The following is a 15,776-nucleotide window of genomic DNA, read 5'->3' on the forward strand; positions in this document are numbered from 1 at the left end:
AAAAAAATTATTTTTTTTAATAGTAAAATAATAATTTTGTGCATTTTCGGTAAACACACGGAGTATTGCATCTTCTTTTAATTTTTTTTAAATTTATTTTATTTTTATTTTTTAAAATTAAAAATTTATTATTTAATAATTACTCGAAAAATAAATTAGAATATTTTTTACGAGTATATGATGTTTTTTTTAATATTTATTATATTAATAATAATGATAATATTTTACATTTAAACATTTTTATTACACACTACAACATTAATTAAGATTCTTTTTTTATTAGAATTAATTTTTCAACCGCGAATAATTTTTATATTTTTTACTGTAAGGTAAGTGCTTGTTTTTAATTTATTTTTATTTTATTTTGGATGATAAGTACATTCAAAATTATTTTTTTAAGTTATATGGAGCGTTTGGCACTGAAATTCGGTTCAACTATTATTTTATTTATTTATTTAAAATTATTTTTAAATTTTTTTGATCAAGAGATTCTTAATATTTTATTTTAATTCGAGTACTTTTTCGGTATTCATTTTTTTTAAATTATTAATATTTTTTATTGCAACAAAATTTAAAATATATATTTTTTTCAATAAATTCTTTTTTTTTATTAAGGCACATTTTTTATTTATACTTACCTTTTATATTTTTTTTTATCATATATATTTTTTTATAAATTAAAAATTTTAAATGTGCATTTTTTGTGCAAGTTAATTTTGATGAATTTAACATTAATTATTATGTTTTGTATATTATTACATATTTTTTTTAAATTATTTTTGTTAAAAAAGATACAAAAAAAAATCTACATTGAATAATTATTGAACAACTAATAAGTTTTACATGCCTCTTGAGTAAATTGTGTTTTTTTTGTTTATTAATTAAACATATTTATATATAAAAAAATTCTTTAATAAATTTTATACATGTTGTTGTTGTTTTTTGTTATTTCTATTATGTTTAAGGTTTTTTGTTTATTTAATTTTTATTATTAATATTTATAAATGATGTGAATATATATATTATTTAATATTTATTATAATATAATAACATTGCAATTGCATCAGTTAGTTGTCAGGTGGATCCAGTTAATTGTCCTGTTGTTGTTGTAGGCTAGCAGGTGTTTGTTTGTAGCTCGCAGCATCGACACAGATAGTCGGGTCCAAAAATTTTTGTGTTTTTTGGTATTATTTTTTTTTTTTGAGAACAACAGGATTATTAGTAAAGTAGTACGAAATATATATTATTTTTTTGCAGATTTTTTTTTACGTATTCTCTGTGTTTTTTTTTCTTATTTATTTTTTTTTGTTCACTATTACACGGCTTTTTATATATATTTATACGAATTTGTCTACCATGGCACCACGTCGTGTTGTTAGCAATATATAAGTTCTATATAGTAGTAGTTATATAGTAGTAATTTTTTTTACGAGTCTGATTGAATTTTGTTTTTTTAAGAGCATAGATACGAATGTTAGTGCTGTAAAAGATTAGAGAAAAAACATTCAGTTAATATTTTTCCATTTTATGTTTTTTTTGGTACATATAAAAAATATTGCAAAAAAGGTGAAATATTAAAATTATATTTTATATAACTATAAGGTGTGTGATAGATCATTAATTATTATGTTATATATTTTTATTTTAAATAATTATTTTTATTATTTAAATTATTTTAAATTAAATTAAATTTTAAAATTTTTAAAAAAATTAAATTCAAAAATTATTTTTTTTTAATTTAATTAAATATTTAAAAATATAAAATTAATTAATAATTTTATTAATTTATTTAATTTAATTAATTTCAGAAAATTTATTTTTTTTTAATATTTAATTAATTAATTAAAAATATTTATTTAAATAAAAAAAAATAAAAAATATATAACATAATAAAAATAATTATTATAATAATTAAAATTAATGCTCATAAGTAAATTAAAGAAAAGTAGGCAAAAGCTTGTTTTTTCTAATTTTTTTGTATGTCATAAAATTGTTTTTTTTTTTGTTATTAACAACTATTTTCCATAATTTTTTTAAATATTATTTTATTATTAATGTGCTGGATTTTTTCTAAATATGTGATGAATGTTAACATTTTTTATTTATTTTTTTAAATATGTTAAAATTAGATTTAATATTTTTTGTGGTCCTTGGTAGATATTTTTCGCGCGCGATTAACATTTAAAAAAATTAAACACCCTGACTTGACCTATTTTCAGCCAGAAAAAATAACATATATTTGTTATTATTAAATAAATAATATTAAATTATTTTTTTAATATAATAAAATAAAATATTGAACTAATATATTTTTTTTTGTTAATATTTTCCCAAAACACCTTGTTAACATATTTAATAAATATTTTTTGGAGGACGAATACGTGACGATTAATAAAATTTTAAAGGTTTGTTATTAAAATATGATTAATAAAAATTTTTAAAGGAATTAATTGATTTTTTTTTAATTTTGACCAAAATGATTTTTTTTTGTTTGGAAAATTTTGATGATGTTAAAATATATAAATTTTGTATGAAAACAAAAATTATAAAGATTAGCATTTGCCTCGTTCTTTTATGGTTCTTTAGTTTAGTTATGAGTTAATTAATTTTATAATTATTATTAATTACTGACATTTTCTATTCTAAAAATTAAAAACTATTTAGGGTGGCATGTGTGTGTTTGTGTGACAAAAGAGGAATGGACAAAGAAAACAAAGAGAAGACCAAACAACCAAAAATATTGTATGATGGAGTAACGAAGATGGGTATCCCTTTTGCTTTTATGTAGGTTGACGTAACATTTTTTCTTTAATTAAATGACAAAACAATTTTTAGAGGGAACTAAAATGAAGTTTTGTACTTTTAACTTAAGATTTTTTGTGAAAAATATCAAAATGTGCATTGGGATTTAATTTTTTTCAACAAATTTATAAATTTAATGAAAAATTTTTAGTCCCAATGCACATTTCGATAACTTTCGAATTTTTTCTTAATGAAATCAGAAAAATGTGCATTGGGATTTTTTTATTTGTCGTAAAAAAATATTTTTTTTTAAGAAATATTATATCCCAATGCACATTTTTAAAGTTTATTTTAAAAAAGTTTCAAAAATTTGCATTAGGATAAAATTTTTTCTCAATAAATTTAAAAATTTAAAAGAAAATTTTATGAACCCAAATGCACATTTTAATAGTTTTCGATTTTTTTAATAAAAAAATTAATAAATCATAAAAATGTGCATTGGGCCTTTAAAATTTGTAATGAAAAAAAAAATTTTTAAACAAATAATAAAACCCCAATGCACATTTTAATTATTCTTACGAATAAATTATGAAAAAATTAAAAATGTGCATTGGGATACAATTTTTTCTCAATAAATTTTAAAAATTTAATGAAAATCGCTTAAATCCCAATGCACATTTTTATATTTTTAAAAAAATTTATTATTAAATTCAACAAAATGTGCATTGGGTATAATTTTTATTTAAAATAAAAAAATAAATCCCAATGCAAATTTTAAATTTTTTCTCAAAAATATTAAAGTTCAAAGTACAAAACTTCACATTTGGACCCTCAAACACAACAAACAATAAAAAAATAATTAATTAATAAATAAATATAATACGAACAATTACGAAACTATTTCAAAAATGTATGAAAAATTTGTTGTGTATATAAACATAAAGTAATAATAAAAACTATTTATTTATAATTAAAACAAAAAATAATTTTTTAACATTGACGACTCATTTTTTTTCAATTGATCAATAACTTTACAAAAACCTATTACAAAATTATTCTAGATATAGAAAAAAAAGAATGATGTGAGTAAAAAAAAGCTAAAACTTGTTAATTGATTAACGTTGTAGTAATTTAATGTAAATGTTTTGACGATTTATTACTTTGTGGTCATGGTTCAGAACGTTATGAAGTTATTTTTTGTGAAACGAAGAAAAAAAAGTTAAACAAGAAATAGTACATTATGTTGTTATGCGTGCGTGAGGTGCACTTATTGTCTTCATCGTGCATGTTTAAAGATTATTAAGTAGCGATAAGAAGCGTTTAGTAAGATATTTTTTATATTATATATGTTTAACCCTTTTTAATAAATATATTGTTGTTTTATTATTATAAGAGAGTGAGAAAAATAGATACGGTTAGTTTAGCTTGATGATCGCTATCGGAGTTAATTAATATCATTATGCGACGTCTTTTAATATATTATTATTATTTATTTATTATTATAAAATGTTAATGTTGTAAAATATAAAAGAAGCAATTATTATTATTAATTATTTTGTATGTAACATTAACATAATGAGGAAATATTTTAATTTTTGCACAAAGTTAATAAATTTTTAGTGTGTTATAATATAAAATAATGTTAATATAATAATTTATTTAGAAAAAGAAGAAAGAAAAATTGATAACACACTTTATTTTAAATTTTCATAATATTTATCTCCTTTATTTATTCAATAATTATTGAATTAAATTCAATACATTTATCTGATACTGGAAGAATATTTCCTATACAAATATTTTTTTTCTTTATTTTTATATAATTTATAAATTTAATCATCAAGCGTTTATATTTGTGTATAATTTTTTTTTTATTTTTTTCATAATAATTTTTTTGTATACCTTAAAAGTGATGAACGTATAAAAAATTTCCTATCTATGTATGTTGTGTTTCTTAAATATATATATTTATAGACAAAAAACTGGGATTTCTAATCTTTTATATAATAATATAATAATTATAATAAAAAAAGCTTCTAGAATTCGAATGTAATATATGATGATGATATATAATAATAATAATAATAATCTTAAAATACACAACTTGAATATAAAATTTTTCCTACATTTATTTTTTTTCTTTATTTAAGTGTAAAAGCAAAAGGCATATATGTTTAAAAATATACTCGCAGGTGCATAATGCTATGCTATATAAATATATAATATATATAATTTTGAGAGCTTTATTCAATACTTGACAAAAAGAAGAGTATCGAACGTACGACTAGCTTCCACTGGTATTGATCAATATACGAAATTTTTTCAATAAAAACGCATAATGGTAACATAATGTACGACAAGGATTTTTTGCGAAACATTTTTTTTTTTTTTTGTTTAAGAGACCTCTCAACGAGAATTAAAAGACAATCAGCGAATCATGAGAGAGAACGAGATAGTTTTATTTTATTTTTTATTAATTTTATTCTTTTTAATTATTATTTATTTTTTATAATTTAATTTTTTTAATTATTTTTTTTTTATTATTTTACAAAATTATTAATTTTAATTAAATAATAAAAAAAATAATAATTAAAAAAAAATAAAAATTCGAAAGAAACATTTGATTAAAATATTTTTTTATTATTTGAATAAAATTATTATTTATTTTTTTTTAATTAAAAAAAAAATTAAAATAATAAAAATTTTTCAAAAATAAACATATATTAAACATTTTTTTACTAAAATATTTTTTTTATTAATTTATAAAATAATATTTAAATAATAAAAAAAATAGTTTATTAATTAAAATAATAATTTAATAAAAAAATATATTTTTTTTAATTAATAATTTTTTAAATAAATATTTTTTTTTTTAAATTATAAAAAAATATTTTTAAAAAATAAATAATAATTAAAAAAATTAAAATTAATAAAAATAAAATAAAACATTATGGGAATGGTAACAAATTTAAAATTATGTTTAAATAATACTAATGTAGAGATAATGTAATAAAAAAATGAGTAGAGAGAGCAAAAAAATTGAATAAAAAAATATAAAAAATAATAAAAAACTAACCTTCTTAAGAAATTCATCATCAATTGCAAATTAAACATTAATGTTTAATTTTTTACGAGTCGAAATAACAATGCAATTGATGTAAATTTGACAGACAGGTTTTAAGATAGAGCCCCAGCCCTTTGATATGGATGATCTCTGGGAGTAAACTGTCTCCTTTGTTGTGTTTTTAATGCACCTACTGTATAATAATAATAATATTTATATTATTAACATATAAAATATAACATAAAATAAATAATAAAAATGTATAAAAAAAAAGCAAAAAATATAAAAATTAAATTTCTAATTTTATATAATATAATAATAATAATTAATATGATGCTGCAATAATTTTCTGATTTTTTTTTGTTCTACTAGAAATACTCAATTTTTATGGTGAGAAATGTACAAATAATTAATAATTAAAATTAAAAATAAATAAAACACACGATTTTTGTGATTTTTTTTAAATTAATAAAATAAAAAAAAGGAAAATCAGCATCATGTTCATATATTCATTGACTAGAGGCGGCATAAATAACTGACATTGCATATTTGGACGGATGCTTGATATTTTTTAGTACACATTTCATTATATATTGTTTACTAAGCACCTTGTCGCGATAAAATTTAAGTATTATTTTGGTGGCTTGTTTCAAAGTTTCCTGAAAATTGTATGGCTGAAAATTGGCCTCTTATAAAAAAATATTTTTAAAATAATAAAAAAAAGCATGGCACTGAAAATCTTTACTGGTACGTTTCGTGTGAGAGGGTCATGATGATTTTTTTTGTCTAATTCTTACTTTTAAAATAATTATATATTTATTTATAAAATAATTAATCATAATAAAATGTGTACACATAAAATTTTATATATATTTACAACACGTAAATAATTAAATAATAATTAATGTTATGACGCGTCATGACGTTTTTCACCATAAAAATTCCATCATTTATACACAAAAATAAAAATATATATATTGATAGATATAAACTAACTACACAACCTTATTTTTTAAATTTATTTTAACACACGCATACATTTTACAAGGCAGAATGAATGTTTATTTTTTCTCGATTTTCTTTGTTTTTGTAATAAATGTAACAATAATAATAATAAACAACGACGAAAAAAATAAATAGAAACGGTCCGTCATCAGAGCACTTTTCATATATAAAATTTTTAAGTGATTCGAAAAAAAATTTAAACAGTTATTTTTTTACAATGCAATTATCACACAAAAAATAACATGCATGTTTTTTATAAAAATTAAAAAAAAAAATTGTCACAAAAATTAATGTTGAAGCATGATAATTTTTTTTTATTATTATCATCATTACAAAAACCAAAAATAAATAAAAAATTTAAAAAATAATAAAAAATAAAAAAGCGCAAGCAAAAAAAAGCCTTTTTTTATTTTTTGAAGATAAAAAAATATATGCATGTGTTGTTCATATCTTTTCTAATTCTTTTGTTTAACTAAAAATAATAATAATAATTTTTTAAGTAACTATGTTGTTGAATCATATTTTTTTATACATATTATCTATGTAAGAATGATAATAAAGGTATGCTTTGTATCATAATTTTGATAAAAAATTGTTTGAAATAGGGAAGAGCGTTTAAAACACGGATCCGGCATGCAAATATCGCCCAACTGAAACGTATATGTAACATTTATTTTATGTATAAAATAAAGAGGAAAATATAAAATAATTTTTAAAAGTAACAAAATTAATGTTATAATTTTTTTAAAATAAATTTAAAACTTTAATTTTAAAAAAATATTTTAAAATTTAAATTTAATATTTTTTTGTAAATATTTAATATTTTTTTAATTAATTAAATAATTATTAAAAAAAATATTTTAAAAATTCATTAAATAAATAAATATATTTTAAAATAATTCTTTTATTTAATAAATTTAATTTAATAAAATAAACAAAATTTAAAAAAATAAATGAAAATTAAATTTAAATTTAAACATTTATAAAATAAATAAATATATTTAAAATAATAATTTCTTTAATAAATTAAATTAAATTTTTTTTATATTTATTTTTTTTCATAATTATTTAATTAATTAAAAAAATTATTAAATATTTAAAAAAAATATATTTTTTAAAATAATTTTTATAAATATTTTTTTTAAATAAATATATTTAATTATAATAATATAACATTAATTTTGTTACTTTTTAATTAAAATTATAAATAAATAAATTAATTAAAACTAAAATAAAACAAAAAAATTAAATAAAGAAAAAATAAATAATAAATAAGCAGAAATTTGTTAATAATAGCGTGAAAGTCTCTGAATAGAACGTTTCTACTTTGCTATAAAAAAAACTAAAATAATAAATAATTTTATTAAAATAGACTAAAAGACCATTCACCAAATAAATTACGTCTAACATTAATAAATATTATGAGAAAATATTTTTTTTTAAATAAATTATCGAATCATCCTAATTTTTTAATCTACTTTTAAAAATTCGACAATTTTCAGGTTTTATAAAAATAATAAAACCGAATACTAAATATTTGAGTTAAAAAAAGAGTTTAAGAGGAAAGAGAGAGAAAAAAGTTATCTTGCAAATAACCCACCACTATGATCGGCGTATTCAGTCAACAGGGGATTTCCAGCTGCCGCAAGTGCTGCGTAATTTGTGTAGTCTGTATACGTGGGATGGGCATAAATGAGTCCGGTGTGCTCCATTTGGGGTGGCGCCGAGCCGGAAAGAAGGCTCGCTGCTGTCGTTGGCACCGACATGCGCGGCGACAAAATCAGCGGAGCTCCCAATGGCGTACCCTGAGTCCGTAATTGCGTCGCTTGCGCCAAACCGGGCATCGCGGGTGACAATAATCGCGTTTCGGCAACTGCTGCGGCGGCACGACGCCATTCTTCCTCCGCTATATTGGTTAAATCTGTGATTATTGATTGTGCAATGTTCTTTTCGCAACGCGTGCGAATTGGGGGGAGGGAGGGGAAATGACGCGGCGGAGAATAATTACCTGCTGTTGCTGCCTTTGTACTTGAGTCTCGGTATGTGCCATTGATAATTGCTAATTCCATCAATTGACGCTTTTTGAGTTCGTCTTCACCTTCGGCTTGCTGAAATTTTTGAAAAAAAAATAAAAATTTAATGATTTTTTAAATAAAAAAATTCAATTAATTAAAAAAAATAATTAAATTAAATTATATTAATTAATATTTTTTTTTTGAATAAAAAAAATTAAAAATATTTTAAATTTATTTTAAAAAATAATTAGAAATTAAATAAAATTAATAAAATAAAAATATTATTATTTTTAATAAAAATTTTTAATAATTAATTAATTTAATTTTTTTTAATATAATTTTTTTTTTTCAAATAAAAATATTTTTTGTTTGTTCAATTAATTTTTATTAATTAATCAAAATTTTATTTTTTTAATTTAATTAATTTTAGTAAAAAAAAATAATAAAAAATCAATTTATTTTAATTTAATTTATTTTTGAAAATTAATTTAATTTTTTAAAAATTAATTTTAATTAAAATAAATAAAATTAAATAAAAAATGATTTAAAATCATTTATATTTATTAAAAATATTTAAAAATAAAATATTATATTAATTTTTAAAATACTCACAGGTACTAATAATTTTTGTACTTCTTCGACTGCTCGTTGCAGCTTAACTTTAGCTCTGTTTTCTGTGTCTTCAACTGTGATTAATACATGCAAGTCATCAGCTAAATGTTCCCAATTGGGTTTTCCTCTGTTAGCATCCTCCTAAAAAAACAAAAAAAAAATCAAATTTAACAAAAATTCTCAACGTGAATGACACAATAAAATGCATTTGGACATCTATTTATATCATCATCATCGCCAACAAAAAATTTTATCTCTTGCTACATTTCAAAAACCCGAAGAAAAAAAAATTAAAAATTAACGAACACGTCCTTGAAAGAAAATAAAATGATAAAACATTCATCTTGTACGCCTGCTGCATCGAAACACGTCAAGACACCGAATTAACGAAATAAAAATACAAAACAGCGTGAAATTTATTTGGTGACACATGCACTCGTCCAAAAAAAAACGAAACCACTCAAGAAAAATCTTTCGAATAGATTATCTCGAGCGCGAGAAATTTTCATAAATTTTAACGACAAATGTAATATTTTACGGTGCGTCGACCAAAAATAAAAAAAAGTAAAGTCGAGACGTGGATTGCAAGTAAACAAAATTATGACTTGACTTGCATTTTTGAAAAAAAAAGTGTTTTTCACAGGAAAATTTTTAGTATTTAGAAATTTAAATATTTTAAATGATTTTTAATTGATTTATTAATATTTTTTCAAAAATGTACTAAAATTTTTTTTTCAGTTTTTAAAATTTTAATTCTAAAAATATTTGCGAAATTTTTTTAATTTTTTAAAAATATTTATTCAAAAAAATTTTTCAAATGAAAAAATTAAATATTTCAAAATTGTTTTAAAATTAAATAAAATTCTAAAAATATTTTTTATTTTTCAAATCTTCTAAAAAAAATTACGGGTTTTTAAAATTTGTACTAAAAAATTTATAAATTTTTAATTCATGAATAAAGTTTATAATTTTTAATAAAATTTTATAAATTTTTAATAAAATTCTTTTTACTTCTGTATAAAAAATTTTTTTATGTTTGTATTAAACTAAAAACTTTTAATTTTTTTTCTAAAAATTTTATAAATCTTGTACTAAAATTAATTTGAATTCTGTACTAAAAATTTTATGAAATTTGTACTAAAATTATTTTAAGTTCTGTACTAAAAAATTTAAATTTGTACTAAAAAAAATTAAATTAGTACTAAAAATTTTAAAAATATTATAACGAATTTTAAAATATTAAAAAAAAACTCTCAACGATTTTCTAATTAAAAAAATTCTTAGAATTAATTTTTAATTGTTTCAAAATTTGTTCTAAAAAGTTCTAAAATATTCGAAAGCTGTACTAAAAAAATTAAATTATTTTTTTAAAAATTCCTAAAAAAAATTCTAATTATCAAAAAATTTTTTAAAATAATTTTGAATTTCCAAAAAATGAAATTTTTAATAAAATGCAGATTTTTTTTAATAATAAATTTAATACTTCAGTAACGATGATGACATTCTCGTCTGTCTCATGGCAAACGCAACAATGTCAATACGGAATAAAATTAAAATTAAATCTAACGATATTTCAATCTTGCTTAGCTTTTAAATTCCCTTTTTTTCTAATTTATGTCTTTACATCAGTCAAAACTTGTGTTCAAGTCATTTATCTATAAGAGATAAACAACAATGTATTTTTGTTTTATTTTTTTTTTTTAATTTATTTTTCTTTTTAAAAAGTCTCTATAAATAAGTTGCTAATAATATTTTTTTTGTGAAATGCATTTTGAGATTTTTTTTATCACAAAAAGAAGAAAATTCGTGCGTTAATAAAAACATAACTCGTCACATCACGCCGAAGTCGTTTATGTTTGTTTGTCAAAAAAAAAAAAAGTTTTCTCTTGCGTATTTATCGTTTAATTTATAAAATCTTGACGACGACGATGATGATATGAGTCACGTCGCGCTCGCGCTCACTGTGTCTATTTTGATGTTTTATTTACATTTGAGTGAAAGATTTATTAGTCTAGGAATCTGATATTATTATAAAGTTGACGTGACTCGAAGAAGATTTTTAACGAAAAAAAAAATCCACATGGCGCTCTCTTACCTTCTTTTTGTCTCGCATCGAGCCCTTGCCTCGCACCATAATTTTGCATCCTGTTTCTTGCTCGAGCTGTTTGGCGGTCATGCCTCGGGGTCCGAGAATTCTTCCGACAAAGTTGAACTGCAATGAGAAAAAAAAATAAAAAATTATCAATTAGAATGAGATTTAAATCGCCAAAGAGACACACTCGAGCAACCTTGTCAAGTCTTGAGGGTCTGTCAATAAAATCATTTTCATTCGATACACACGAGTCAAGCCAATGTTTATTTGCCAACGGCAATTTAATTGCAAAATGTACGTTGCACAAGTTTTTTTTTTTTTGAATTGAATTCGATTGAAATCTTGTCAGTGTCTTGCGCGCTTAGTCTTGCGTTGATATCGCTCGATCACTCGTCGAATGAGGTTTTTACTTTTTTGATCAATGAGAGAGTCCGTGTCAGGTTATGACAAATATTTCTGGTTTTTTTATTTGCTTTTACTTGTTTGTTTCAAGTTTGTATAAAAAAAAATATTTTTTTTTAAATCTTGATAAAATGCATTTCTTTTTAAATTAAAAAAAAAAATAAATTTTAAATTAATAAAAATTAATTTAATAATTATTATACTTTTTTTTAAATTAAAACAATAAATTTTGGTTAATTATATTTTTTTTTTTAATAAAAATTAATAATTAATATTGATTTAAATAAAAAATAAATTAATATTAAATTTATATGTTTTAAAATGAATTTTATTTATTTTTTAAAATTTATATTTTTAATAAAAAATAATTTTTAAAAAAATAATTCATATACTTTAAATTGAAATTTATTTAAAAAAAATAATAATTTTATACATATTTATTTAATTTGTTTAATTTTTTATTAATTATTTATTTTTATTTAAAATTTTTTTTTTATTTAATAAATAAATAATATTTCAGAAAAATATTTATTAAAATTATATTGAAATAATTTAATAATTAATTAAATTTAAATTTAAAAAAAAATTAATTTTAGTTAATTAAAAATAAATAAATAATATTAATTTAAATAAAAATTAAATTAATAATAATATAAGATTTATTTATTTTAAATTAAACTTTATTTATTTAAATAATTATTATATTTTATTTTTAAAACAAATTAATTATTATTATTTTAAATAATTAATGACATTCGCACAACATCTAAAGATTTTCACAATAAAGGAAGCAAGTCTCGTCGTTAAGTATATAAATAACGATTAAACCGTTTATGTGATTTACAAATCTTTTACTTTTTTTTTCGCAAAAAGTCTCATCTCTTAATAATATAATAAAAGTTGCAATTTTATGGATTATTAAAATTTTGTGAATTATAAATTTTTGCCTTTGTGCGTTTTTGTCAACAGCAAAAAAGTAATAAAAACAATGTGCAACACAGACAAAAAGTTATCGTTTTTGACTTCTGGCATGATATGAGACAAGTTGTTTTTCTCACAAAGACAGAGGAAAAATTAGTCACAGAAAAGTCGTCAACCTGCAACAAAAGCAGGAAGGTTTGCAGCGCCGCCGTAGCCGAAATAATCAACAAAAAATTATTTTTTTAGTGGGCGTATATTTTAAATGAAACATGTTGGAACGACAAACCGACGTGATGTTATGAAAAAAAATTTTTTTTTTGTCCTCATTGTTTGAGAAAATTAAGAAAAAAAATTAGAAAAAATTATTTTAACAAAGAAATGATAATTTTTGGCAGTTAGTCAATGATTATCATCCAAAATGAGTACAAATTTATTTTTTTTTATTTAAAAAAAAAAAAATTAAAAAATTTAAAATATTTTTTTCTCCAGTTATTTATGTCAAAAAAATAATTTTCGTATTTCTTCAACATTTATCACCCAATTTTTCTCAATAAATCAACTTTTTTTTTATATTTCTTATATAAATTTGTTGATAGATGATAAAAAAAACCACGATGTCGATCAACGCGCCATCGTCATCATATAAAACTGTCAGCAGATAATGAAATTCTAAATAAAGTCACCGCACAATTTAATTATTTTACCAACATTCAATTGCTCGAACGTGCGGATGTATTAATGGCAGTTCCTTGTCAGTCTTCTTCTTTAAAAAAAAAATGTTTAACAAACGATTCCTTTGTACGTTGCTCGAAACGTAAACAATTGATTTTAAAGGTATTTCAAAGTCAATTTTAATTTGTTTTTGATGTTAAAATTTGAGCGGTTTTGCGCGATGCAAAAAGGAGATTGTTAACCTTGTGACTTTATGAGAGATAAAAAGGAATTTGATCGGAATCTGATAAAATTTTTATTTAAATGCGATGACAAGTAGCTCTGCGGTATGGGAATAAAAATGTTCGCTAAACACCTTTATGACTTAATTATGTCAAAGTTAATCCGGCGTTTAAGCTGTTTTTAATTGGTTTTGGATCAAAAAGTGACGTGATGTTTGTCATATTTGAAAATTTTTGATTTTTTTCTTTTTTTGTGTCAAATAGACAGCTTGTTTATGTTTGAAAATTAATATTTTTATTAAAAAAAAATATTTGAGCTGTTAATTTTTTCACAAATGTGCATTGGGGTTAATATTTAAAAATTTAGCTTGGGTCAAAATATATAATTTTAAATTAATATACATTAGGGCGAAAATTTAAAATGTACATTGGGTCAAAAAAAAATATTTTGATAAGTTTTATTTTAAATAAATGTGCATTAGGACAAAATTTTGAAAATTTGCATTGGGTCAAAAATTAAAATTTAATTTGAAGAAGAAAATTAAATTATGATCTGGGTAGAAAATACAAATTAATTTTTATTTGCTTTATTTGAACTTAATTTTATTTTCGAACTACATGATTTTGCCCAATGCATATTTTTAATAAACATCCCAATGCAAATTTTATTTTTTTTAGCCCAATGTACATTTAGATTTTTCTTCCTAATGTATATTCGCAACATATCAATTCAATTGGCAATTTACAATTTTTTGTAAAAAAAAATTTGTTAATTTTTTGACCCAGTGTACATTTTAAATTTTCAACCTAATGCAAAGTTTGAAAAATATTACATTAAAAATTAATAATTGTACAAAAAATTATTAAATTTTAAAAACTTTGATTTTTTGAGAAATTAAAATGATTTGAAGAATTTTTTATTTTTCGCCCCAATGCAAATTTTTACAAAAATTAATTTTAAATTAAATATAAATTATTTATTTAATTAATTAAAAAAAAAATTAAAATAAATTTAAAAAATAAATAAATTAGTTATTTAAAAAAATAATAAACATTAAAATATTTATTTATATTCTTAGAAAGTAATTAATTAAAATTTAATAAAATTAATCAGTATCAATAAAATTAATTAAATATTTATTTATTTAAAGATTTTTTTGCAAATTGAATCACATTAAAAAAATGTTTAATTTAACGTAAAATTAACCATTCCAAAAAAAAAATTAAATACTCGAGAAAATTGTTTCTACGAAAAAACATGAAATTTTCACATAAAAAATTATTTCGAGTAAATATTTTCCATGCTATTTTTTTTCTTCGCTCGACATAAATCCACTTGTATGCATGTTTGTTCATTCCCGAACCTAAACTCGGGCTATTTTAAGAAACTGATTTAATGTAATAATATTTTTATTAGACATTCATTTGGAAAATTTAGCGGCGTTGTTGTAAAATATATAAATTAATATGATATTCATGAAACGAAAACAAAAAAAAAATAATAATAAAAAAAATTTTTGTAAGCAACCGCATGAATAAATAAATAATGTACAAAAGAATTATTCGGAAAAATCGTAAACATTAAACAGAAGTTTATGATATCTCGCAGAGTAAAGTGTTGGTTAATTTTTACATAAATTATATTAATTATCATTATTTCAAAATGTTTATTATTATTATCACTGCTGCAAATTACTTTACAAACATGCGGCGTGCGTTCCACAAGAGACATAGTTTAATTGAAATTGAGCACAAAATGATTATTATCTTGCACTAATCTCCAAAACATGTCGCGTCGACGTCTTTTGACTCATTCATTAATAAAAAATAATAAATAATTTATTAATAAAATAAGATCAAGATGTATCATTTGAAATAAAAAAAATGCCTTCTAGCTTTGCATTGTACCACATTTTTGCAAAGTGATACTTATTTGCATGCTAACTCGGGGCAATTGATTTTTTTGATGGATTGAGACATGATTGCTGCGTTAAAAAAATATTTTTTTTCTATTTTAAATATTAAATCAT

The 15,776-nt window shown here is 20.1% G+C and overlaps 1 protein-coding gene across 5 annotated transcripts in view; it reads right to left on the reverse strand.

Annotated features, from left to right (window-relative positions):
* Positions 1–900: 900 nt before the first annotated feature.
* Positions 901–15,776, reverse strand: part of LOC134836176 (protein held out wings) — a 53,659-nt gene continuing 38,783 nt past the window's right edge. The window contains exons 4-9 of one of the 5 annotated variants that reach the window (XR_010162260.1): positions 11,534–11,650; positions 9,439–9,579; positions 8,820–8,919; positions 8,412–8,717; positions 5,819–5,999; positions 901–1,480 (exon numbers count right to left, since the gene is read on the reverse strand). Coding sequence is in view for 3 of the 5 variants with exons in the window: in XM_063851436.1 (XP_063707506.1) it covers positions 5,920–5,999; positions 8,412–8,732; positions 8,820–8,919; positions 9,439–9,579; positions 11,534–11,650 (759 nt within the window). In the remaining 2 variants the exon portion in view is untranslated. Of the gene's footprint in view, positions 1,481–5,721; positions 6,000–7,315; positions 7,462–8,411; positions 8,733–8,819; positions 8,920–9,438; positions 9,580–11,533; positions 11,651–15,776 lie in introns of those variants that run through there. The other 4 variants (XR_010162259.1, XM_063851436.1, XM_063851438.1 and 1 more) reach the window with 4 other exon arrangements.

This window comes from Culicoides brevitarsis, chromosome 3 (genome assembly GCF_036172545.1).
Source record: "Culicoides brevitarsis isolate CSIRO-B50_1 chromosome 3, AGI_CSIRO_Cbre_v1, whole genome shotgun sequence".
NCBI classification, from domain to species: domain Eukaryota; kingdom Metazoa; phylum Arthropoda; class Insecta; order Diptera; family Ceratopogonidae; genus Culicoides; species Culicoides brevitarsis.